Below are 27780 nucleotides of genomic sequence, written 5' to 3'. Positions count from 1 at the left end.
AAGGGGATGCTTGTTTACATGTAGTTGTGCTGAATGCTTCAGGAAGTGTTGGAAGAACAAGAACACTCACTGTCCAAATACAGTCACAGTGTGAGTCAAAGGTGCATTTATTTGTCAGAGCTTAAAATTCCACTAAAAGCCTGTGCTTTTGCCAGAAGTGCTTTGGTATTTATGGGTATGAAACCAGATTATTTCGAGAGATTTGAGATGACTTATTAGTAAGTTGTATGAAGACATTTTTGCAGTAAATGGGAAAGATGATGCTGATCTCTAGGGATGTCAGAGCTCTCAGGGATAAATAAAGGTGCTATATACTGTCAAGAGACAGATTTGACTGTCTTTGGTGGGCTATGTGGAAAATGCTTTTTAGTATCAAAATTCTATGAAGAGTCAGATGAACCCATAAATTGTGGTAAGGGCTTCTGCACATTTGACTTTTCTTGGTTGCTGTGGTGAGAGAGTTTTTGGCCAATGAATCTGTACTTTTGGGCTAGCAGCTCTTCTCTAGGAACACAAGTCAGAGCCCTGCTCACTGCAAAGATGTCACTGGCTTAGCAGGCTGAGCTGTAGGCTGCAAATCACTCCCTGCCTCCTTCCGTGAGGGAGAAGGTTGGTGAAACATGGGGGAGTTTTGCAGAGCTTTTTTGCAGCCTGCACAGCTGTGCTTTTCTTTTTCTGCTGCCCCCCATGAAGAGCAGAAAGTTTTATGCCTTAGTATTGCTGTCATGGTGATACCTTTGCCACAAGTGAATGGAAAAACTACAAGTGCAGGGTGCTATGATTTATAATTAGGAAAACAATTAATAATTTAAAAAAATTTAAATAAAAGCAGGTGAGCAAGGCAGAGTTCCTGTGATTTTGGTGGATGAAAAGCTGCTCTAGATTGTTATAAAAATGTAGAGAAAAAATAAAATCCAGAAAAGAAAAAGTAAAATGTTTACTGAAATGGAAAAAAAATCTTGGCATTTTGGGAAATTTATGTTTGGCTCTCCTTGTAATTCTGTACCTTTTTTTTTTAACTGATACTGAAATTTTGACATTCAGAGCAATTTTCTTTGAAAATAGCTTCTAAACATTAGTAAGATTACCTGAGGGTGCTGCTACATTTTTCTTGTTGGAGCAGCTTTTAAAGTTGATTGGCTTGTGGATTTCAGTGGCCTCTGGACCAAACATGGGAACTGCAGGGCTGTTTATTATACAAGCTTGCTGTGTAATGAGACCTCAGTTTTCTTTTATCAGTAGTGCTACTAAAACCATGGACTTAAGAATACAAACTCATTACTGTATTTCAATACGGTATTTCAATACAGAACAAATAATAATTTAAAAGAAACAACACTTAAATTGTTAAGAACTTTATGCTTTAGGGTTTGTTGGGTTTTTTTCAGTACTGAAAAGTTATTCAAAGCCAGAGTCCAGTCCTGCGAGGTGCAGAATTCCTGCAGTTCTTCCCGATGCTGCAGGAATTGAAATGGGCTTATTGCCAATGAAAGCTTGAGCCCTTAAGGCATTAATACTCACATGTCTACTTCAAATTTAAATACAGATTACAAGAATTAGCCAAAAGAATGCAGCAGGAATGTGCATTCAAAGGAAAAGTAGCTGAGATAGTTGGGAAATAATTCTCTTGTGAAAGTACAAAATGTTGGAAGTAGGGAGTGAGGATCTGAGGAATGGCTGAAGGCATTTGGAGGACAATTTGGAATGTGTTGTATCCACAGTAGAGCTGCTAGAAGGGTTTGATTTGTATGGTATGTTTTTCATGGTATGGTAGGGTAAATGAAGATGTAGTTATAGGTGTTATTTTTACTGGCTTTTTAAAAGTTGACTTTGAAACTCCAAATATTTTTTTCAGAAGTTCTGTCACTTTTACATATCTTCCTTTCCAAATGTATTTAATGCAATCTGTCAGCTTAGTTTCTCTTTACTGGTTAAAGGTCAGATTTTTCAAACCGTGGTCTCTGGTTTTATAGAATCAAATTGCAGGGGGAATAGGCATACCTGCAATTTTGCAGTGAAATATAAATAATTTGTGAATGCAGCCAGGTGTTTACAGTAGGTGTCAATTGCAGGAGTTTAAGGCTGGGCTGAAAATCAGGCCCTTGCAACATGGAATTTAAAGTACTTAGAAACTGTGTTGCAGTGCATCATTTGCAGTACAGTGATACTAATATAATACTTTGCTAAGGTAAGGGAAAATATCCTTAACTTTTAGCAGCTGTTGCAAACTTTTCTGTAAAAAAAAATTTCCTAAAAGATCCTGTTGGGGACCAGCTAACTTGGTGCATTGTGTTGGCACCAGAAGTGATACTTCTGTGTCTACAGGGGCTGACAAACCATTTCTTAACTTCAGAGAGCATTTCAAAAAGCAGCTGCTAAATGGCCTTTGATTTTATTTGCTATTTTTCATATGCTGCTGCAGTCAGTGGTGAAGAATAATCTCCAGTGAATTTGTTCTTTAAAGGTCTATTCTTCAGCTCTAATTAGGGAAGAACAAAGAAATAAAATATAGAGAATTCAATGAATGGAGTTTACAACAGATCCAGCCTGTGGCAAGTTAGCGAGCAAGTCTGTAGATACAGTAATGTTATTTTGGTTCACATATGTGGCAATCAAAACTACCAAATTATTAATTTCATTAGCACAGTTTCAGAAGGTGCCTAACTTTTATAAAGGGAATTTAAATGCTATTTCTCCATTTGGAAATACTTAGCTAAAGTTAGAAGACCTTTAAAATACTTTAAAGACTTTGCAAATGCCATTGATTTTTAGAATGGTAGGAAACTTGATGGGGAAAAATCCATACAGTATCCTCCAGTCTGTCTCCTTGCTAATCCTGAGTAATTCTGGCAGTTGAGGCATATATGGCTTTTACAAAAATATTTTCTTAACTTGCTTTGAAATTCCCAACATATCTGTTGTCTTTTTGGCTGATCTGGGGGAGATTTGAATGGAAATTTTAGAATCCTGGCAAATCAGTAAGTATGTACACTCCTGCACATTGCTGAAATCTCTGAAAGCAAGTGGGTGTTTGAAGTCCTTTCAGCAGTTTTGCAGGACTGAGTCCTTAATGTCAGAGGAGTGCAGGATCTGGCTCCATTTTCTTCTGTTTTCATTTGAGCCAGTATGCAAGGATTTCAATGGGACTTGGTTTAAACAGTAGGAAACTTGAAGTATTATTTTCTAGTACTAAGCTAGTGCTTAATGTGTCTATTTTTGCTGTCTTGCCACCAATACTGTAAAAATGTATAATCAAAACAGCTTTAATTCTTTGTAAAACTGAAATTGGTTTGTAAAGCAATGTACAAATTGTGTTTCATAGAAAAGCTTGTATTACTGAATGTAATATATGTGAAATGAATATATTATAGTCTATTTTTGCCATGGAAATAAATATTTGAAGCAACTGTGAACTTTTATCATTCCATTATTTAAAGATAAATCAGAATTAGTTTGCACTAGTGGCAGTAGGCTGTAACTTTTCTAAAGCACTGCAGGTGCTGTCCTGCCTCTCAGTACAGATATAAAACTTGTACTGTCAGACACTAATAGTGGTTATCTTTGAATCAGAAAAATCTTGCCCCTGTTTCCCTATCATTGTTTAAATTATTTTGCATTTTGTAAAGCTCTTTTTACAATTGAACATTCAATTTCCCTTTCACGTTCAAGAGGAGGATTGATAAAATGTTGTGAAAGCTGCCAAACTTTTTCTGAAAGGGAGAGAGGAAGCAGTTGCTGGTGTACTTACTGTGATTAGAGCTGCTACCAATAACTAACGCTGACATTTCTCTTCATTTTTTTAATTGACAGTCAAAAAGGGACTTGGTGCAAAAGGCTTTGCTGTATTACATCTGGTGCAGTGCAGGACCATGATGAATGAAATGACCACTGGACATTGCAATTTCACAATGGAGAGTTACATTCTCCTTTGCAAAAGGCCTGGGTGTGCTCCCCACTTTACTGTATCTGAAGCAACTAGGTTTTTAACTAAAATTTTTCTTTTAGGTGTGCACAGTTTGATGGCATTAATCAACTTAAGGTAAGACAGTTGCATAGATAGGTACTTATCTGCACAATTCCCATATCCTGGGAAATGTCCTGTGCAATGTTCAGCATGGGCCAACCTTTCTTACTTGACACGAATTCAAAATCAGGAGAGGGAGATGCAAGTTCTTGGGCTCCTAAGCACATGGTAAAACCACCCAAGAGTTCTATGATGTTTCTTATTTATATTGGTTTTAGCCTCTTCAGAAACATAACCCCTAAATGCAAATTGCTCTAAACTATAGCTTTTATTTTACTGCCACTGTAAAATCCCCATTAGAGCCTAGGGAAGGGGTTTGGCTCTTGGATTTGGCACAGCAGGCAGCAGCTTCCCTGGGCAAGAGCTCCAGGACTTGGTACAGGAGGAATTTAAGGGAGCTGATGAGAGAGGTTCCCAGCCTAGTGCCTTGACAAAGGGAACTGAAGTAGCTTTCATTCAGCTGTTGGGGTTGCTTAAGTCTGGAATGGCTGTGGATAAAGGTTACAGGAAACTCAGCAATGCTAGGAACCCAGTTGAACATTTTACATGTGACATCTCCTTTGTTTAGGATGTGGTGGGATTTTTTTACACCTATTCCTTTTTCCTGAGGGGTCAATGAGAGCATAAAATGTATGTTCTGTCTCTCCTCTCTTTTTATGAGCATCTCCTGGAAGGCTGGACTCTACAGGACAGAAATCCTGCCAAATCACCTCCTACAGCCTTAAACTGCTAGTAGATGGTCACAATTTGTGAGTATGATGGGAATGCCATTTACTCCTCTGCACAATGCTGGTGTGTAAGTAATGACAAATAAGCAGAACTGAGGTTAATTTACATTCTCTGTTGAAAGAAACTGGAAATACTGCACTGATGGTACAGGCAGAATGATCCTGATACTTGTGAAACTGACTTTGGCCATGAGCTGGCCCATCCCATTGCTCACGTCTCCTCTTATTTCATTACTGGAGTGTGTCTGGCACTGGGTTCTTCATAGCAAGGAATGTGCTCTCACCTGGCAGTTGCTTCTTCAGGTAAAAGGATGGACAACAAGGAGCTATTTGTTGAGGTGTGCCCAAGAACTCCTTGGGGAGATCTGATTGCACCATGGATTAAACTGAACAGTGGCTCTTCAAAGTTCAAATATTGAGGAGAAAACATGTCCTGTGGAAAGCTACAGCAAGGGCCTTTGAAAAATCTGTGTTTAACCTGATAGCCTCTGTATAAGGCTTTAAGATTCTTGAAATGGGAGGGGAGGACCCATTATTCAAGCTTGTTCCTGGGGAAAGAGAAATTGATATGAGAGCTTGAGCTCTTCTATCTTGCTTTTACAATCCACTGTTATCTGAGGTGGCTGTGTCCAGCATTTGTGAAGACTCATAGCCAGCTGTTATCTGTATTTTCTCTGGTCTTGATTGTGTCAAGTGTCAAGGAAAAAGCAGGGTGCCAGATGCCTCTGAGCTGAATTGCTGGTTGAAAAGTCTAGACCTCTGAAGTCCTGTGAGGAATTCTCATGCTGACAGAAGAGCTGATGGCCTCTGACATGTTGCTTCACTTCTTATTTGGCGTGCGAGCACAACAGAGAGCTGGGAAGAGCTAGGGTCACCTCATAGTTCTGTTACTTATCTGGAATTGGGCTCTGGTGAGGTGTCAGGTATGCTGCAGCCCTCATGCAGATACTATAAGGGGAATCCTATGAGCTTGCTGAATTCTTGGGATAACTGCAGAGAGCTCTGTGACTTGTGCTATGGATCAGGCTGCCTGCCCTCTGTGAGGATGGGGCTGCAGAGATTTGTGGCCTGCCAGGCTGAGCCTATGTTTGAGTTTCTCTCTGTCTCAAGTTTCATGTGCCTCTGTACTCCATGTATGTAGCCTTTTCTTGCCCTTCTCAAGGTCTAATTTGATTCCTTTGATGCATTAGGACTGCAGGACTGGGGGTGCTGAAGCCTGGGATCTCTCCTGCAGCAGCAGCGGGTGCCTGTGCCCCATGGGGGTGGCTGCTCAGCCCCTCCACCATTCCTCCTGCCCCAGATGGGCTGGGTACAGAGCCCACACCTTTTGCAGACCAGTTTCACAATGTAAAAAATAAATGTAAATATAATTTTTGTGCGCAGTCACCAGGGTTATCAGACACACCTCCTGCCTTTGCTGACTGCTGGGATTAGTTTGGAGTAGCTGAAATATCAGTCCCTTCAAGAGGCCTGGAGAGCCAAGCTGCTCTGGAGGCTTTCTACAGCAACCAGAAAGTCCTGAGTAAAGCAGACACAGCATTCTTAATTTTAGTTTTCACTTCTCTTGAAGTAACTTGCTGGTACTTGCAGGTTTCCTGACCAGGAGTCCCCCTAGGTTTTCTTTCAGGTGGTTGAGATGGAGATGAGGGGCTGGTGCTCTGCAGCTCAGCTGATGATTTGTCATGTCAGTTGTTAACTGCTGATTCTTCTTTCCCTTCCCAGCAATGCTTTATCCCTGTGACATGCTCAGCTTCCGCTGGCCCACCACCCACTACAGCCTTTGAAACTCGATCCCTTGGCTGGTTGTGACCCGTGCTGGGGCAGTGCCTGGAGCAGCAGATTAATTTTCCACTCACCTGTTTGTGTATCACTTGCTTTGCTACTTGGCACAGCAGCTGAAGATATTTGTTTCTGAATGAAGATTTGATAAAGGAAACAGAAAAGCTGGACTGATTGTGAGTATCTGGTTTGGATGTTTTGGAGAGTGAGAAATTGCTCTAATTAGAATCCCTTGTTGCTGTTCTGTTCCTTGTAAGCTGTGTACATCCCAGGTGTTAGCTCCTGAGAGCAGCAGCTGAAGTGTCTGGGATGTGCCAGAGGGAAAGTTTTGGTGGCTCTAAAGACATCACACAGATGCAGTGTCCTGTCCTTGCTTATCACATCTGTCGTGGGTGGTCAAAAACTATAGTGAGACACTGGGGTTTTCCAGAACTCTCTGAAGTGTACCCAGAGTTACAATTCTGTGTTTTTACCCTTTTTCATTAATTTTCAGGCCTCAAATACTCAACTTCAAATGCTATAACACAGAGGGAAAAATTAAATGAGCTCAAAAACAGGTGTGAAGACCAATGTTTATTCTGCACCTGTGTACTACCTGATCTTAGGTCTTACCATTTTTTAAAAGATGGAACGAGTAACAATTTCCTTTCCCCTTTCCTACCTCCCTACATTCTCCTGAACATTCATTTTCCATTGCTACGCCTCCTTCTCCCAGGCTGGGGCTGGAACTGCTACATTTAACTGAGGCTCAGGCAGAGAGAACAGTGCTCTGAGGGGTGTTATTGGGGCATCTTGTCAGATGGGAGCTGTGCTGTCCCTGCAATGAAACAGCCTGTATTGGTGGCTACAAATGAACTCCTGTACCTAATTGTTATTTATGCTGGGGCTACGGTAGTCTTGTTCACACTCTTTGCTGAGATAAAAGTAGCACTTTCCCCCCCCCCCCAGTGTCTGATGGGGCCACTTGTTCTTGAATTATGAAATGTTACCAGTTGAGCTGCATCATTCTACAACTACTGCTCAATAGATATAAATGATGTAAGGATGTACAGAAATGCAGAGAAAGCACCTTCTGCTTGTTCAGGGAATCACATCCTGCACTGCAATACTGATGAGACTGCCAGAAGTTTTGGTTTTGTTTGACTTGCTTTCTCTAGAGTTTAAAAAATATTTCTTCTTTTTTATTTTTTCCCATAGAAAAAAATTTATGATTGACAAGTGAAGCAGTGGTCTGAGTCTTTTGGAGTTACTTATAGCTGCAACTGGTCATCTCCCTTACAGAATCAGTAGTCTTTCAGAGACACTCAGGAGCCACAGGGCAGGCAGATGGCAGCAGTTGTATGTATGAACCAAAACCACTTTAGTTTGTCCTTGTAGGAAGTAGATAAAGACCAACATCTGGGGACAGGCTTATCCTGGTTCTTAAGGCTTCCTATAGTTTCTTGCCTACAGCAAGGCAATGTAACTTCCTGATACTTCCTCAGAACCTGTTGAGCTCGTTCTGCAGTAATGCAAATGCCAGGTAATAGCTGTACTCTGATTATATTTGGGCTGATTTTGAGCTATTCATGCACTAACTTCAATTTAACCTTAATCATAAAATACACCACCTTTTCTCTGCTTGCTGTACAAGATGTCTGATATGTCCTTGTCCTTTCCTAGATAGTCCTAGTCATCAGTCAGTACCCATGTCAATCTTTCTTCAAAACCAAAGCTTTTTGTGGAATGCTTTGCCAAGGTTGTGATTAATTCAAGAAATTAAACCATGTATTTGCAAGAAATTAAACTGCTGTGCAGTAGAAAATTGTTGCAGTTTTCACTTTGCAGAAATACCAGCTGTATCAGGGACAACTAAGATTAAACTGCTCAAGAACTGCATATAAAACAAACAAGAGAGCTGTGTATGAAACAGCTCAACAGCTGCCATATGCAGAATCTAGACATAAATGTTTTCAGTCCAGAAAGCTGAGAGGTTGGGCAAAGATTGCAAGCAGCTAACACTATAAAATGCCTCTTTATTCCTGTTGGTACAAGGAATAAGATAACTGAGTTCATGGTTGAGAACTGAAGTAGGAACCAGCATCTTACCACCACCAAAAGAAATTCTGATGTTAGGAACAAGTATGAACAAGCAATTTTCCATACTTCACCCGAGGTAATGCAAGGAAAAGGTATGGTTCTTGTGTTCTAAAGTTACTGGTAAAAGGAAAAAAGTTGGTTATGTACCTCAGTAGTGTATAACATCAAACAACTCCCTCTTCCAAGATGGACAAACACTTCCACTTCTGCTCTGCAGGTGTGTAATATACCATGATTTGATATGGATATGGAAGTTGAATTCTTGCAGACTATAATATCTTGGGTCTTTACAGCAGGACAAAAACTGTACTAGCACTTATTTATTATAAATAAAAAACCAATAAATATTTCATAAATTGCTATTACAATTTTCTAAAAATATACATCTAATTTTAATATTATAAAAAATACTAGAGTTATACAATTATAGACAAAATATACAGGGTTTTAATGACAACACTTTACTCTTTAGAGTCTACATTAATACAGGGATTAATGCCCAAATAAGAATACCCTGCTAGCGAGATTTTTATCAGTATTTTAATAGAAATAAACTGAAAAAACCCCTCAAATTTAACAAATGTCCGTTCTCCACAGAACTAGTTCTATCTTTACTTACCAGCTAGGCTTTAGCTACCATTTTAAATAGTCATGTGAGATCTGAAGGGTCTCTGCAAAGCTCTCCTCAAGATCATCGAGTTCCTTGTTGACTTCCAAATCACTGTTACAAGTAATCAAGTTCAAAGTTGCCTCACGTGAGGGTGAAGTGTGTGGGTCTTCTTCAGATTTCACACAGCAACCCAACTCTCTCCCACTATCTATCATTTCAGCAACATCTCCTGAAAAGTTGTCCTTGGTCTGTGCCTCCTTTGAACTTTCCCTGCATACTGGTGAGTCACATTTGTTTGGTTCCTTTAATAGTAAGTCAATGGTCCCAAAGAATTCGGGTTTTGCAGCTTTTCTTTGCATCTGACTTTTACTGCTAAACTTGAGCTCTTCCATGATATCAAACTCTTTCAGATCCAGCGAGTCAAAGGCTTCCCAGTCCGTGTGGATTTGCTCTGCACCACTGCCCGAGCTGCAGCCAAGGTCTGCTCTCAGCACATCCAAAAAGTGCCTCATTTTGCTCTAAGGGTTGAAGGAAGATAGAGGTGATACTTCTCTAGCCACATGGCACATATCTGCCCAGAACTCAGGGTTTAATTCTGACATAAGGAAAGGGAGGCTGCTTGCAGTCAAGTGACCATATTACAAAGTGTCTCCAAATGAAGGTAACCATTGTCCCTTCTTTTGTGACTGTGCACGACAGTCCTGATCTACTCTGTTCTGTGAGTCTGCAAATCTAATTTCTGGAGACAGATATGGCTCCCACTGAGCATTCTGGTCACCTTTACCTGCAAATACACCAGAGCATTTCCACTGTACTTTGGAAGCATCACTGAAGCCATATGCAGAGAAGGAGAGTAACATAGAGGCAGCACCTACCTCATCCAAACGGTTCTTATTTTCCTGTATATGACACTCAAACAGTTGTTCCAGGGCTCTACAAAAAGAATAATTCCATCATTTCACAGGGAGAAAACAATTTTTAACAAATCCACATAAATCAATGACCTTAGTTTTTCATTTTCACTGCTTAGCTGAATGTAACTACTAAGGTTGTTTCAAGTCAGTGGATAAGGAATTGGCTGGATGGTGGCATTCAGAGTTGTGGTCAATAGCTAAATGTCCCAAAGACCAGTGACCAGTGGTATTTCTAAAGGGTAGGCACTGGGACCAGCACTGTTTAACATCTTGGTCAGTGACATGAGCAAGTGCACCCTCAGCAAGTTTGCTGTGTAGAGTGGTCAGCATGGTGGTGGGAAAGGGAGGCCATCCAGAGGGAACATGATTGAAAGGTGGCCTGGTGCAAACTCCATCAACTAAGAGTTTGCTATCAACTAAGAGTTCTTTATCAGAAAGAACTGGTATGGAAAAGAATTTCTGAGTACTACTCAAATACATCACTTGTAGCATAACCTGTTTAAGAACCTTATTGAAGAAAAATTTGCAACTCGTGAACCCTTCTCTAAAAGAGTACATAATCCTGAAAACCCTTGTGGAAGACTGAATTCATACTGGAACAGGAAAAAGGCCAGAAGGGAGATGAAGGATCTGTTGTGTGAAGGATTAGTAACTTTGTTTATTTAGCAAAACAGATGTTGCAGATTAAAATGATTTCTTCTTAGCATTACTCCACCTGTGCTTCAAGGTCAGTTTCTGACTGAGGCTTTTTTCCTTGTTTTTCTTCCTTACATAACGCAAAAAAACCAAACCAAACTAAACCAAGGGGTATCTCTGTGTCCACATATTCTTAAAGGCAAAAAAATTATTACCAAATGATACTTCTGTTTCTTATTTCCATGTGTCTCTGACACAGCACTAAAAATTTGAAAGCAACTATAACCTACCTGTCAGAAAATACCCCCAGGCTAAGAATTTCATTTGTTACATCTTCAATGAAAGCTAAATATAAAATTTCTTCTTCTCTGCAGGGAGAACAGAAAAGCCAATATTAAATGTTCTAAAATAGAGACACATTGTATAGTGCAGTAGGTCCAATCACCTTAAAGGGAAATGCCATTAAGAAAAATGTATAGCTCTGGCTTCAGCTGCTATTTTTCCAAAAGGTAATTATATCAGAGCTAACTAAACCTTTCATTCCATTTGAATATTAATAAAAAAGCCAGTGTAAAATGCCACTGTTGGAAAGGTTGCTATGGTGCTTTGTGTTTATGCTTTCTGTTGAGGCATAAATTAGCACAGAGATCCTGAGAGAGGGAACCAGCAGATCTTGGGACAGGTTCTTAACCTGCTTTGCATTCAAGAAGAAAGGGGTATTAACTGTGAGGACAGTAGTAAAATTGCAGTGTGATGCTTTGAGTGAAGGCTTCCAAGGGAGCTTCTACAGAATCTGACTCCAACTGAAAACAGGAAGCTCAAAGTATGTATCTGACAGCCTCCATTCCTTTCAAACAACAGCTCTTTGATGTACAAAATCCTTGCTAGTGTGAGAGGTGACTTTAACTTCTTTGGTCAACTTTCTATGATGCAAACTAACAGAAAAATGGTTTAAGCACTTACTCAGCTTCAATAATCGTCCTTGCTGAAGACTGCTGCGAATACAATGATGTCTCTCTAATCAGAGGGTAAGAAAAAGAGCAACATTTAAAAATCCACTATACTACCTTTCATCTAGCTTTCTTCTGGAGCTATCCTGGGCCATTATACCACTTCCTTTTAGAAAAAGACCAACGACAACACCCCTGACCCCACTCCAACAGCAAATTCCACAGCTTATGCTGAAGCCTGAAAGTATTATAGCACCTCAGCAGACACAGTGCTCTAATACCTCCAAAGACCTCAGTGTTACTTCAGGTGCTTTACAGACCTCTTCTATCCATTAGAGTGGGTTTTTTACTTAGAGTATAATTTTTTTCTCAGGTAAAAATGCCTTGTTTGAAAAGGCCAGAGAGCAAATCAATAAGTCATGCACGACACTTTGGGCAGCAATGAGGAGAATCAGCCTGGAGCCCTTGGATTCTGCCCTGATTTCCAACACTGTCCTTGTATTGTATACAGTATTCTAAGTCTCTGATACATTTTCAGAAAAAGGATGTGGGAAATGCCTCTGGTCTGCAATTCTCACAGATCATAGACTCAAAAGGCGGGCTGAAGACCCCTTTTCCTAAAAGGAATTACCAACTGGAATACCAATCCAATCTTTAGCTTTAGTACTGTATAAGAATACACATTCTGTAAGCTCAGATGTATGCTTGGATATACAGAACTAACAGTGGTAATAATGTGTCATTTCTCTCACTCCTGACAAAAATACTAGTAGATTTCAGATCTTTTTCCAATTTGCTTCTCAGTGGAAGTTCATCATAAGAAAATAATTTAAAATCAATTTTAAAATTGGAAAAGGCTGTTGATCTAAAAAACCCCAACCAATCAAAGTCCCGTGAAAAGAAAGTTATATTAACATTAGTGAAGGTTTATGGCCCAAGAAGCAGCTGTATAGAAAGCAAGCAGCCCTGCTTCAAACAGTCCCTCCTGCTACAAATCAGACACCTTAGGAAGGAGTATGGAGAGGCAGCTATTTCTCTCTCAGGCTCATCCACAGTGTATCGTCTCTCTTCAGCCTACAACACATAGATAAATATTGTCAATAAATATACACATCAAATTTTATCATTAAAATGAAAGTAATAATTATTTGCAATTAAGCAATACTAGAAATTTTATACCTTTTCTGAGACTAAGACAAGGCAATAAAGTCATCAGCTTTGACATCTAAAATCCTAGAGGCTACCAAGAAGGTAGAGAATGCCTCTTTACAAGAAGTTACATGGAAAAGACAAGGAGTAATGTTTACAAGTTATTTCTTGTAAATTCTAATTGGATTGGATCTTGAGATTCTAATTGGACACCAGAAGAAAATTTTTCACCAGGAGAACAGTAACACACTGGATTAATCTCCCAGAGGAAATGAATTCCCCTACACTGAACAGTTTCAAGACTCAGGGTGCTAGGCCACCTTATTTAAAGTATATTTTTACCTAAAAAGGTTGGACTAGATGATCCTTGAGGCCCCTTCCAACCTGGCATTCTGTGATTCTATCAATCCTAGTCAAAGGCAACAGGAGATGGGGAACATTTCTCCCCTGACAAGTATGTCAAAGATGAATTCTCTAGAAGCCAGAGCACATCAATGTCACCAACAGGAATAAAATCTGGTATGCAAAAAAAGGAACCAGCACTCTAAGATGTATCTTTGATCTGTTTGTAGAAAACATATGGAAAGCTGAGTTACTGACTACCTGCATTTTAAATAATACTGTGAAAAGACCACTGTAAAGCTACATGACTTACTGCTGTCACTTTTGCAGCAGCCAAAAAGTCAAACACAGTAGTTCTGAAATTAAATCGTAAGTTAATGTTCTTAATGGAACTGGAGTGAAGCCTTCCAAATAATAACTTAAACTTTTCTTAATGAAGTCAGAAGCAGATAAATACATATGTTCTCTCACCTCGCACAATGAATAAAGCATAATTATTTGTCTCCTTGATCTAGAGACATAAAGAGTCTGACCCTGTACCTGTCATTCAGGAAGAAAGTCCAAAGATACTCAAGTACTTCTCTTACATTTGACAGGTCTGTTTGATTAAGGACTTGTGGTCACTAAATCACTGTACAGACAAGTTAAAGCATAAAGTAAAAACCTAACTTCTGAACAAACTCTTCCATGCAAACATCAATACAAACTAAGACAAGATAACTTCAGATTTGAATTCTTAAGGAATTTTTCAGGTCTTTTTTCAGCTTCACTCTGCCTCCTGAAGATGCTGGTAGTCTCTCTCTCTCATCTTTAAAATTTAGTAATCCTGAAACAGACAATTTCTGACAGATCAAATAACCAGAAAACTAAGTTCAACTCTCACACATGTTTAGCAGTTTAAATCAAGGGATGCAAACATCTCTGATTATGACAAAAAATACTAGGAGCTCATAGAATCTGAGGTGATGTGATGTTTCATTAAAGCATTCCAGATACATTCAGCAAGACAAAAAGCAAACAGTATCAAGGAAGACTTTACCACCCACTGATTTTGGTGCTTCCTCAGGGAAAGTGATTCCTTGGTTCCAATTCTTCTGATGAGGGTTTTTTGGAATATGCTATCCCATACAAAAATGAAGAAAAAAAAATATTGATTAAGAAGTACCTTCTTCACCTGAAAACTAATGTACCAAACGTTTAGGTCCTTAACAGGTATTTGTGTGACAGTGAACATGAAAAACTGTTGAAAAATAAATTTGAAAAGTTTGTGGTATCCTAAGATTTCTTCACATGCCTCAATTTTTTTCATATTGTTTCCACTCATTCTTCTGAAACTCCTCTACAGAACTTATCTCATGGAAATAAAGAAAATGAAACCTAAATCGATTGTGTACTGCTATGGCAGATATAAAGTATATACTCCAAAATCGTGATAGGTACAGTAAGAGTAGCCAGAACACTTATTACCTTCAGTTTTATCTCCTGTTGTTCAGTCATAACTTCTCTCTCAGATGCTTTGTCTGCAGATGGAAAGCTACAAAATTTAGAGATACATTAGATTTCCAAGAAGGCTACTTTCAAAATATACAGGACAAGAATACCAGTGCCACTGCAGAAAATTCCTGTCAAGCTAAACAGGACCTAGTACTAAAATGTCTGGTTCAGTTTAGAAAATTTCTGCCAGACTTCCATTCACATAATAAAACTAAGTTATAGTTCATTTTGAAGGATGACAGCAGTCTTACATGGGTGATCCAAATCCATTATTTGGTTGCATATTTACAGGGGATAGCAAAATTATCCAAAATGATTGTCCAGAATTGAGAAGGGAGATAATCCTATATATTAAAAGTGCATCAGGAAAATACAAGACCCACATCAAGAAAATCAGTAGTTGCAATATGGAGCTGAAGCTACTGTAATTGCAGTCTTATTGTTTCCAGGACAAGAGGAGAGCTAGACACGCAGGAACTGAGGACATAAAGGAAAAATAGCTTTCTCTTTCTGAGGCAGTATCAGGAAAAACAAAAACTAAATCTAAACTGTTCAGTTTTACCTTGCTAAGGAGTTCAACGCAAGTGAAGGACATCAATTTTGTATAAAATATTTCATATAGGATACAGATGACGGCATATTAATTTGAATGATAAAAAATATATTAATATTTAAGGAAGAGCTGCATTTAAGAATTTTTTTTTTAAAGGATCTTTGCATGATGTATTAATTAACCAATTGGAAACATGAGACTACAGGAGCAACAATGGTGAACTGCTTGTATGCTACAGTGGTTAATTCTTTAGAAGACAGAAAGCAACTATACACCAGAGAAAGCAAAAAGAGCAAGGGAACAACTCTCGCCAGCAGAGGAGAGATTCCTCAGTCTGGATTTAGTGGCACTTTGTATCCAGTTTGTATAGATGAAACCAGCTGCTCTGGAGAGAAGATGACAAAATATGCCAGTAAAAAAAGAAAATACCACTCTGTTCTACCATGTTCTACTTGTATGCTAAGGCATACCTAGAATAATTATTCAGGTTTTATACAGCAGTAAATGAGAGCAAAAAACATTGTTTTTATAATAATTCTGTTATGATAACATCTAAGTGCCACAGGTTCAAAAGAAAGTGGTAATCTCTGTACCTGATCACATCAGTCTGAGTTTGAGCTTCCACATGCTGCTTGGAGTGATTTCTTCTTTTCTTTCGAGCAGGAGTGTAATACCTGTAGTCTGACAGGAAAGGTTTAGCATCTGATACTAAGGTGCGTGGAGTAAAAGGTTTTCGGCTATCAGTAAAGAATTCAGAGTGCCTGTGCAGGAGATCCCCACAGCATACTTTGGACTTGATTCCTTGACACCTCTGGGAGTGACTAATGTTCACAAAACTACCAGTGGAGCAACTGCTTGAATGTCCAGAGCGTTTTCTTCGTGTACTTGATGTCCTGACACTTGAGTTGGAGCTAGATGCATTAGATGGGTTCTGTGAATCCTTTCTGGCAAGTTTTCCTGGACTGGAGTGGCCCAAGGCACGCTCGCCGTACGGAGACAGCGCAGGCGATAGGCACGGTGTCTGTCGAGCACAGGGGAAGAGAAAGTCTTTGTCTTCTGCTTCCAAGTAATTCTAGAAAAAATTAAAACAAGATTTGATTGCTTTGGAGTCCCCAACACAGGAAGGACATGGAGCTGTTGGAATGAGGGCCATGAAGATGATGAGAGGGCTGAAGCACCTCTCCAGGGAAGACAGGCTGAGAGAGTTGGGGTTGTTCAGCCTGGAGAAGAGGAGGCTCCAAGGAGAACTGATAGTAGCCTTCCAGTACCTGGAGGGGCCTGCAGGAAAGCTGGGGAGGGACTTTTTACAAAGACACAGAGCAGGAGTAGGGGAAATGGTTTTAAGCTGGAAGAAGGCAGATTTAGGTTAGACATTAAGAAGAAATTCTTTAGTGTCAAGAGGTGAGGCTCTGTAACAGGTTGCCCAGGGAAGCTGTGGATACCCCCTCCCTGGAAGTGTTCAAGGCCAGGTATTTCTAGTGGTGCTTCATTGCCTGAGCACAATATAAACCTGGAGAAAATCCTCAAGAATTTCACTTCACTTTTAGAAAATAATCAGAGTATTAAGATGTGGATTGAAGGCAGGATGTGTGATTTACCCCACCACTAATAAACAACATACTGAATGCCAACAAAAGCAGCAAAACCAGCTGTAAATGAAAGTACCTGCAGGAAATCTGCAAGATATCTGTTGAGAGACTTCTGGTCTAGGAGGTGTAAGTAAGGAAAAAAACAACCAAACCTGGAAATCATTATACATTTGTTAAAAATTCATGACACTAACCTACTAATAAATGGTATACGATACTAATATATTAATAGTACACTAATAATATGTAGTATATAATATATATTAACCTATGCAATTCGTAGTATAGCTTGTAAGTTTACAGATTTCCTATCCTATCATGCAAATCCTAATGAAAAAGAAAAAAGGTGTTAAGTGTTCTAAACAATATGCTTCTAACAGTTTTATTGCTGCATTTTCTCATAACACTGTAGCTGTTACTGCTTTGAATGCATACTACTTCATTTTTTCCCTTTTGGAATCACTTAATATTTTAAATAAAAGCTTAAGATGATGGTCACACATGTTGTGGCACACAGCAAGTTGTGGCACACAGTAAATGCTATTTACAGAAATATTAAAAAATGCAGATAGCTTACCATAAGTAATATTAAAAAATATAGATAGCTTACCATCAAAAATAAGCCACAGATCACACTGCTGTCATACAATGCATTTCCTTCACAACAATTCCACAGAGCAACTTTCTCTTACATCAGTAAGACCCGTAAATACTATTCCAATACCCTGAGATGTCCGTAGTTGCTTAATGCAAAGGGGTATTTTTTTTAAGTTACCTGAGCCAAAATAAGCTCATGGTTTCTCATGTGAACCAACTTTATTTTACTTCTACAGCATAATTAAATGCTGATAACTGCTGCTGATAACATGCAGTAACAATGCCTAACAAGTGCTTGTGTTAGCAAGCAGTAGAACAAGGCTTACCACTGTGATTGTTTGCATACAAAGTACTTTCAGTGGGAGCTCAGCACTATAGAAAACAGAGAAAACTGGAAAGTTTCAGAATCCAATTATACAGATGTTTGGAAAAGCTAATTCCATACCCTTCAGTATGTATTATAAACAGCTTATTTTTTCTTGTATACTTGTTTGCTTTCAGTGTTTAAAATGGTTCATGGAACTGCAATATTAATCAGTCTGTGGCAGCATTTGTGAACACAGGATGGCTGGTGCCCTGCAGTACACAAAATAAAAAACCAACAGTAATAGAAGATATTAAGTTTTATTAGCCAATTACATAGCTACATCTCATAAAAAGCCCTGGGTTCTAATTTTTCAAAGCAGTTGAGGTGATCCTAAAACGAGTCAAAGGTAAACATGGCAATATCCTAAATTTAAGCTTTCTCTGTTTTTGAGGAAGTTTAGGGCAGCTCTTTTCTTCCCCTCCCCAAATGTATCAGAAATAGAACAGGCTAAGTAGGTAAGGTAAGGTAGTGATTACACCAAAGTGCACATCCAAGCTGTAAGTGTGCCAGTGTTGAGATGTCCCCATTCAAGCACTGAGAAAGAAGAAAGCCTTTTGAAGCCCTTATCCTGGGGTAAACCTTTACTGCTCTAACAGGCAGTTCAGTATTTGGATACACAAAGAAAGAATATCAGGAACAAGGAACTATACTGCTGAAAAGATTTACGGAAGTGTCAGAAAATGCTGTTTGTCTGCAATTTCCCAGCAAGCTTTCAGAAAATTATTTGTATTTGTGTTGGTATAGGCAAGATAACTGTAAGTAAGTATGTTTATTTTCTTCTCTAGTCTATACCTACAAAAACATCAGATGTTTAGTGGGGAAAAAAAAAAAAGGAAGACAAGGCTTGTTTACAAATATATTCAGGAACACACAGATATTTAGCTCTGTTCTTCAGGTACAATTAAAAAATAAATCAGAGAAAGTGTCATAGCTTTGGATATTAGCACTATCAAAACTATAGCTAAAGTAATTTGGAGTCAAGAATTTTGACACCTGTTTTGCTTGCCTGTTTAAGTTCCTACTCTATTAATTCAACCAACTCTAATTTCTTTTGAAAGATACAAATGCACTGGATTATACATTTCAGCAGTAACAACCCCCTTTAAAAAGTTTCATAAATTAAATATTTATGCTTCAATTTGTTTAATACCAACACTGCATTTAGGAAATATTAATTGCAGCAAGCTTCTATAGAGAAGATCACTGAATCTTCAGACTCTGTGGAATAGAAAGTTCAGTAAAAACAGATCAAAGTATACCACTGTCATCTGATGGGTGAGAGAAGTGAGATGGGTGAGAGAAAAAAAATCCAGATTTCTCTCTAAGTTACTTTTACTTTCTAAGTTTAGTTTTTCAACTCAAAAGCTATTGAGGTACCAGCTGCCATATCAAGAAGAAACTTTAAAAAGAAACTTTGCTACATCTATTGTCACATAAAAGAAGGTCCAAAGGCTCCTCCCACTGGGGGCACTGAGGTTACACCAAGATGAATTTAAGTCCTGAAATTAACTTGTACTTGTATGAAAAAGTCTTCCAACAGAATAGTTCATCTGCCATCATAAGATGAGATCAGAGAGGCTTTATGAACTGCACTGTCAAGATATGGAAGCTTCAATTTTGTAATAAATGAGCACCTGATTCTTTTAACTTGAGACAATTCCATTTACAATTTAATAATGCTGTAAGTGGGCTGAGCATCTGCTTTCTGGTGCCTGAACTGGGCAAAGGTCTCCTGCAGTAAGCAATGTGCTGTCTTTATAGGTGCTCCTCTCCTAAACCCTTGTATGTCACCTGCTCGTTTTATTATACACTTTGATAATCAGTTATGAGTTAAGAAATTCAAGAGAGATAATTCACACAAATACATGATAAAATAAGACCTGTATGAATATAATCAGCTTGCACACTGTCACCAATAATAATTTTTCTCATTCAAAACTATGTTCCTGTCATATCCTTTCCTTTTGAATATGAGTGTTAATCAATTGTAGAATGTTTATGTTCCTACTTCCATAAAATAATCTGATGTTATTAACAACAGGTATTACTGAATGCACATATGGAAATGTATTAATTCAAACACAAGCATGGGAAGTGACTGTCATTGTGAATCCTGAGATGAAACCTGTACTAAACATTCCCGATGAAAACATCTTTCTTGAACACTCAGAAGGTTCTTCTGCTTTCTTTAGTCACATTTCTCATTCTCACAGAATTAATTCAAGCACAGTACATCTTCAGACTGTTAATATTGTAGCAGTATAATAAATCTTTAAGTGTAAGGCATTTCACATACAGCCATGCACGTGAGCTACATACAAAATTAATGAGAGATCAGGAACAGTTAATGGTGTTTCCTAATCTATATTTCATATGCACAAGCAGATAGCCCTGTTATTCTTAAGAAGTCAAAAAGATCTCAAAAAATAACAAGCTGAAAGGGATCTTGAAATGTCAAGCCAATGGCAGCCACACTTCAAATGGTTAAAAGATAATATTTACCCTTCTATGGAGCAGCCTTCCTCTAACTGACTTTTGACATTGATGAGTTTTTTGAAAGATTTTGTCAGCAGCCGATTATCTGAACATGGCGTATGAAATATCAAGTCTTGCTCAAGTTAGAGATTTTACTCATGGCCAGCTCAATGCATGTTTTCTTGCTTTAGAGATAAGTCATACTAGGCTTCATGTTCTTTGACCTGCTGAATCAATCAGACAAATGGTTAAAAACCCAAATCAGCTTCATACAGAAAAATAAAGTTAAAAGTGTAGGGATTTTACTAGGATACAGCTTTCGATTTGTGGCAGCAATTGGAAAAACTCCATAAGGGGTAGAAGCCCCTTATGCAGAGATGTCACAGTATTTTCCCAGCTGTGTCAAGCAGCGTTTTCTATGGTGAGAAAACAGTATTTCTTGACAGGAATACATAGGCTGACAGATAAATGAGTGCATACCCACAAATATGCTATTTATCCATCTTCAAGCTTTTCTGTCTAAATACTCACTTAAAATTACATATTCACAAGGACACACAAACACAAAGCTAGCAGCTCATTTAGCATCTATATCTGTACTTCATTATCCTAGTCTGATTAACTTTTACACGTGGTGTCAACCACCTGCTCCTTAGCTCCTCACTTAGGTCTTCTGCTAAAAGCAGACAAATGCATGACATGCCATTGACATCCCCTCGTAACCTATGGCTCTAGATGGAATATTTTTCCTCTGTGATCACAATACTCTCTTTGATTAAAATCAATGATTCTTTAAAAAAAGTCATTAATGAAATCCAGGTAACCAAAAAAGAAAAAACTCTCAGTTCATTACATATCATAGCAAATTCTCAAATTACAGTAACCTTTCTAACTACTAACTAATGAATTCACTCTTCTCGTGCATTTAAATCCTTGTACAAAACTAAGAGCAGGCCAGTCATGTTCAAAACACTTTACAACTATTGTTTCATGGTTGGCTCAGTGTATAATAAAAGACACTGACTAAATCACAGAGATTTTATGAAATGTATAACAAGTATTATATAATTTAGAGGAATTTTTAAACTTGTTTGTTTGTTTTACCACGCACAAAGCACAGTCTCAATTGAAAACAGTTTCTGTGCTCTATTGCAGCATTAAATAATAATAAATGAATCTATGTGAAAAATGAGATTGGTGAAATAAAAGCATCAGACTTACCAGAACTAATAAAAAGTGAATGCTAATGCAGAAACCTTTTGAAAACCACAAGTAAGGTGCATACATCAAAGTCAGCATGTATTTAGCTTGTAATCTAGTCAGACATTGACCTTGTCAGAGTTACAAGATTTATTATTATATTTTTATATCCAAATGACCTATGCATGTATGTTACTCTTAAACTGATACAATTTTTACAGGAGTCACATTTCATTAGGCAGCAAATTTTGCATTGTGATGGTAATTTCTTTAACTTTTGTATTCTTACATTTAAACCTAACAGTGGCAAAGCCAGGGGAGTTGTGCTTGGCTGTTTCCTACTTTCCTCCCGTAATGCTGTAAGATGTTATTAAGCATAGGACCACATTCTGCTTTTGCCAACCTGAAATATTCTGAGGTTGACTGCTTCACATTTGTACTGAACTTCATTCCAACCCAGGAATGCCCTAATTGTACAAAATGATTTTTGGAGCAAGATGTGGAGAAACAAATACAGAATGTATAATCATCTTTTTCCTACTGGAAAAAGTGACTGTGCTAATACAACTACTGTGTGGCAACAACCCTCTACATTAGCATATGCTTTAATAGCCATCCTTAGAATTTGTTTTCCAACTGTCTTCTATTGATATATCCTGACATCTAGAGAAACAAAATTAGAATGGCTTAACTCATCCTGAAAACATATTGTAGGACATGTAATCATTGAAGTAGAAGAATGCTCCCTTGGAGTATAAACAAGCATAGAAACTCAATGTATATTTTGACAAATTACATAAAGCTTAAATATAAAGTTTATATAAAGTTTTTATATAAAATTTAAATAAGAGCTTCATTTTTAGCACAAAGATTACTTCCACTAACTACCCTTCTACCAGAAAGCTCACATAGAGATTTTTACTTCTTAATGACTCACTGGTGTTCTTGTTTATACTATAGTGCAACATCTTTCATAAGTCCAGCAATCAATTATTTGATTAAAAAAGTGGCAGATGACCTTTTAGTGAAGATTACTCTTTGCATTTGTAAAGTTAAAACAAAACAACCTACATGCAAAAAATATTACAGCTAAAAATTACTTTTTATATGCATTTAAAACAAACTTGGTAAGTCTCCCAGTGTTAACCATTCACTTGGTAAGCCTCACTTTCTAAAATAATACTTTTCAGTTGATAACTTGTAATTCATACTCAGTTTTTGACTTATGCCCTGAGGCTAGGAAATATATAGAAAGCTGCAGTTTCTGTTGGCATGATACAGACTCTGCTTTCAAGACTAATGCTGGTGGGAAGGCAGCTGTAAGTAATTAGAACTGCAACAGATATTTTATAAAGACCTTGTTTTGCAAGACATTAAAACAAAGGAAAAAAAGGGACAGTCTGCTCTAATGCCACAGAATGGCATAAGACCACAAGTGCATCCTTTCATTTTAAAACTTAGAATTTATGCAGCACTTGGAGATACATTTTAAGTACACTTTCCATGATTTCACAATGATATAACTTAAGGAACTTCTCCTGCTCCCAGTTTGAACACAATGAAATGGAAGGGCAAAAATAGTACTTATAAAAAAAAATTTGGATTTTATATATGACATTTCCTCCCTTTTGATGTGCATGACAGCACTTTCATCCATAAATAACAGCCATGTATTGAATTACAAAGCATTATTTCTCTATGCTGCAATAAGGTCACCCTCAGGCTGCCTGCTGCAATAAGCAGTTACACAGGAAGAAAATGTGAGGTTTCTGTACTACTTAGAAAAGTTCTCCAGCTCTATGGGTACTTTAACAACATATTAAGCGTTTGCTGTTGAAATCAACACTGCAAAATATCATTCTGTTTTAAGTTACAGTTGCTCTTTTACAGTGATGAACAAGAGGATATAATTTATTAGGCTATTTATTTCTTATTTGGAAATATACATGACATATCTGGAAATGCCAGCCAAAATAAGTGGACCTATGTATATAGACAGAAAAGCACTTATTTTAATGGCCTAAGTACTATTTTCACTTTCAATAACTGTAATTTGAGCATGTAGTACACTCTTAGATATGACATGTATTTCCAAAGTAGGACTTTGGATCAGATAAAAATATAGAAGATCCCCAATTCTTCTGCTAGGAAGGTTAGTGGTTAAGTAGAGTTCTAGCTCAGGAAATGGCGTAGAAAGCTCTGGAGTGATGGAGAGAACATAGGAATTTCAGCTAAGATGAAAGTGAGAATTCAAGTGTAACTAGACCTTGACTTTACCACAAGAACCCTTCATCCAGATACCTGCCATCTTTGTCAGAAGGCTGAGACGTGCATTTGGTGTTGGGCACAAGCCAGGAAGATCCTTGTCTTTTTTCTACTGTTTGAAATATGCCAACCCTCCCTCTAGACCTGCTGCACAGCAGTGATCAGCTGTTATTATAGGAGGCAAGTAGACTATGATATCCACTAAACAAAATGCAAACATCTACCTTCCCAAAAGAGGAGAGCAGCAGCCTTTCACTCTCTCGTGAACTGGATCTGGAGGAAGTTCTCCTCATGCTCATTTCCTCTTCACACCTGGCTATCTTCTTTTTCAGTTTCTCTCTTCTTTGTTGATCAGCAACTTAGGAAAAAGACAATGTTTGTCAGATCCAAACTGAAATACTACTTTTTTCTTATAAGAAAATTATTAGGAGCATGCTGGTAGCTGAAGCTGTATCTCAGTTGAAGTCACACTTAGCTTCCCTGAAGTATTCTCACCTCACAACTAATACATCACTATGCAGGCATTCCAAGGTCAGGATCCTTAATGGAGCACTCTGCTCAAAAACTCACAAGTTTACTCTCATGTTTTTACCTATAAAATTTGTTTGACTGAACTCTCATCCAGTATTTCAGCAAAAAAATGTTTACTGTTAATAAACTTAACATGTAAAAAAACCCTCGCTCACACTATGGAGAAATAATGGGTAGTCTCCCAAGCACAGAAATTCATAGCAAAACAAGCGTGTTCGTGTAAAGAACATAAAAAATGAAAGCAAACACCACAAAAGTGTCACTGCCACATCAGGAAGGGAAATTGTTATCAGTCTATATTGAGCTGAAGTCCAAAATTTGTTCATAGTGTCCATGCAGCACAGTAGATCAGAAAGGTGTCTATCACACCAGATGCAGCAAAGGGCCCAAAAGATGAGCAAAGTTTGCTATCAATATATGATCATAACACAATCCAAAGTTTTTGCATATTGTGACCCACCCAGGTAAGACAGATGATGTTCAAGAAATTGAAATACCCATATGAGCCTGATAAGAATTTCATGTCCAAATGAGAATTAAGAGGGTTGAAATAAGCAAGCACGCTTCCGAAGTCTTCATTGAAACCTGTTTCAATTCTTCACTCCATTTCTCATTTACTTAACACAAACCCTAGTGCATGAATGCTCTGCTTGATACAGACAGACAGAAAGGCCTTTGCAGATTTCTTCTTCAGTTTCACAATGTATTTATATCATACTCTGATAGACTCCAGTCTTCACAGACACTACTATACTTAATGCATGGAAATGTAAATAACTCTGTGGATTGGTGTGATACATTCTTCTAGACAGCTGAGAACTACAGCAATCTGAAGACATTTAATCAACTTCTAGAATACATTCATCTGTGTAAATTAACCCTACAGACATGTTAATATCTAGGAATTATTTAAGCATGTGTATCCATTTTATTAAACATTTTAGTCTCCTTCACATCCCTGGATGCAAAATCCTTTCTACTGGGCTTGAAGTGCCTGCAGTTACTATAATTAACCATAATCAACTTCTTAAGCATATCGGTTGGTGACGTTACTTCTAAAAGCAAGCTCTTCCTTCTCTAAGCATTTTTACTACCATCTTCCTAGCTGTACAGAAATCCCAATAAACCATGACTTAAGCACTTGGGGTGAGATCTCCTCAGATGCAAACCTAGTTTTGTCTTTGGATGTGAAGTTTGGGCTTGCCATAAGTCTGAATCTATATTCCTTAACACAGAATTTTAAATTTTCCTAACTCTAAGAGACAAATCTCCAGTCCACCTTCACATCTGTTACCAGTAGCAATGTTTAATCAAATAAGGGAGGAACTGCCATGAAAAAAGGTGACAAAGAATTTACTAAGGGCTTGATACTACGGGCTTTCTTTTCTTGTATCAAATAGAAAGTAATGTTTGTATCAGTGTGTGCACTTCAGCAATGTAATACTGCTTGGCAAAGCTACTAGTAGCAAAATGTGGCCATTTCTACAGCCTGAAAATAAAGCCTGACAGTGAGACATGAAGCTTTCAGAGGAACTTCAGGAGAGGCAAGAAGCACAAGATTAACCCAAATCCATCCACCTCTGATCCTCTAATGGGGTCTTCATTGAACAGATGTCCTGCAAATACTTCTGTCAGCTGCATGAAGAAAACAGCAGCCTGTGCACAGCCTACTACACAGAAATCATAAAACACTGAGCCTGTGCCAAGGAAAACTTCTGAGCCTGCCCAGGTAAACCTCCATTCCTAGAGAGAGGTCCCTCTGGCTTCTAGAAGGGCTTGGACAGTTGATTTTGTCTCATGGTGCCACTGGGACAGCCTCCCAGGACAATATATATGTATTTTACGGAGCTAATCCTGAAAATTACTGTTTTATGCTATGCTATAGCTATTCTGTGATCTTTAGTAATAGTAGAAAATGGTATAAAAACAACAAGCCATCACTGGACACATGGGAAAGCTGGTTATATTCAATTAAAATTAGGGACACATTTTTAATAATAATTAACTACTGAAATAACTACATAAGTAAATTACGTTTTCTCTATTTCTTACATGTCAAGACTGCTGGCATTTCTTGATTTTGTGCTTTATTTATCATATTCAGCATGATTTCTGAGTTGCATGTTAGTACAAATGGGGGAAATTTTGGTTTGCTTAACTCATTATATCAGACTGTGAAAAATGTCTTTCTGATTTATTACCTCTCAAAAAAAGAAAAGAAAACTTTTGTGCACAAGAAACTTTAAAGTAAATAACTTCTGCAAAAATAAAGTAAAATTGATACTGTGAAAAGTACAGATCTAGAAAAATTTTTTACAAATTGGGTTTTTCTGATCTCAAATAATTAGACTTGATAAATATCCTAGAACACTTTTCCAAAAATGTACTTAAACTCTGAAAACATACAAGTTAGAATGAACTGAGTATTTGACTTAAGGGAACTCTTATTAGTTGATTATAACTATTGTTTTCAGAAATACATATATACAGAAAAGGCTCAACAGAAAAGTTAAGAATCAAAGATGGATTTTGTGAAAGTTTCCTGTAAAACAGCAGCAAGAACAAAATATCTAAGTCAGCTTTTCATAAACCTCTCTGCTTTTTGTAGCATAAAGCATAGACAGGTATATTGTAAAATATGTGATCACATGAAAAATTAAAATTCTAATACAAAGTTATATAAAAAGATTTATTACTTGATATTTCTACTTGAACCTAACCCCCAATAAACAGGAAAGCAACTTTACTGATCAGTCTGAATTGTTCTTTCCCCTCACCACTCCCCCTCCATCCACCTCAAGTATTCAAGTATTCAACAGGCTAGAATAGGTTTCTGGTGGGTAAATTCTTAAAATACGTTTTTTCCTTCTTCTTTCCCTTCCTCTCCTCCTTTGATATCAGAGAGACCTGCATTCCCAAGCACGCTAATCACTGAGTTCAGGCTGTACTATCAATACGCCCCGTGGAAAAAACCCTCTGAACATACAGGCTGAAAAGTTAGTACTGCTAGGAACCAGGCATGTGCAGCAACAGCTGTCTTGGCATAGCTTTTGTCAAGTTCTCTGACACAAGTTCCACAACCACAGACTTTTAATGGCCAGTGGTATCAATCAACATGCTTGGACTAATTCTGAACTTAGAAGTTTCACATTTCAAAAAGTTTCACATTTTAACAACTATTTTAAGTCAATAAGGCTGATCTAATACGCAAGAACATGCTCCCTGCTGGCCCTGTGGCATGGCAGCTTGCCTACTTTGCTGCCAGCTAAGATACCAGGAACAGAACAGTGGAAACTAAATCCACTTTAAGGACAGAATACATTCAGCTGGCCAGGGAGAATGCCAACTACAGTATCATGTTTAATCCTTAAACACTAAGGACTGATTCATGGCAACAACCCCAAAGGGAAATACTCACCTGCTATTTTAGCAGTGCATGAAGCACATATTCAGGGGATATTTTTTAACACTATCTTCAAGAATTCTGTTTTGTAACAA

General features: G+C 37.9%; 2 protein-coding genes across 2 annotated transcripts in view; both read right to left on the bottom strand.

Moving 5' to 3' along the window:
- The window catches only part of ZC3H14 (zinc finger CCCH-type containing 14), a 977341-nt gene that overhangs the window by 67187 nt on the left and 882374 nt on the right, over positions 1-27780 (bottom strand). The window lies entirely within an intron of this gene.
- The window catches only part of SPATA7 (spermatogenesis associated 7), a 33538-nt gene continuing 15001 nt past the window's right edge, over positions 9244-27780 (bottom strand). The window contains exons 5-12 of the mRNA XM_030452491.1: positions 23976-24109; positions 15852-16330; positions 14679-14745; positions 12724-12794; positions 11734-11787; positions 11061-11138; positions 10096-10153; positions 9244-9738 (exon numbers count right to left, since the gene is read on the bottom strand). Coding sequence (XP_030308351.1) covers positions 9244-9738; positions 10096-10153; positions 11061-11138; positions 11734-11787; positions 12724-12794; positions 14679-14745; positions 15852-16330; positions 23976-24109 — 1436 coding nt within the window. The remainder of the gene's footprint in view (positions 9739-10095; positions 10154-11060; positions 11139-11733; positions 11788-12723; positions 12795-14678; positions 14746-15851; positions 16331-23975; positions 24110-27780) is intronic.

Source organism: Calypte anna, chromosome 5A, assembly GCF_003957555.1.
Source record: "Calypte anna isolate BGI_N300 chromosome 5A, bCalAnn1_v1.p, whole genome shotgun sequence".
In the NCBI taxonomy this organism is placed as follows: Eukaryota; Metazoa; Chordata; class Aves; order Apodiformes; family Trochilidae; genus Calypte; species Calypte anna.
The sequence above is the reverse complement of the archived record's forward strand: the minus strand, read 5'-3'. Positions and strand labels throughout refer to the sequence as shown.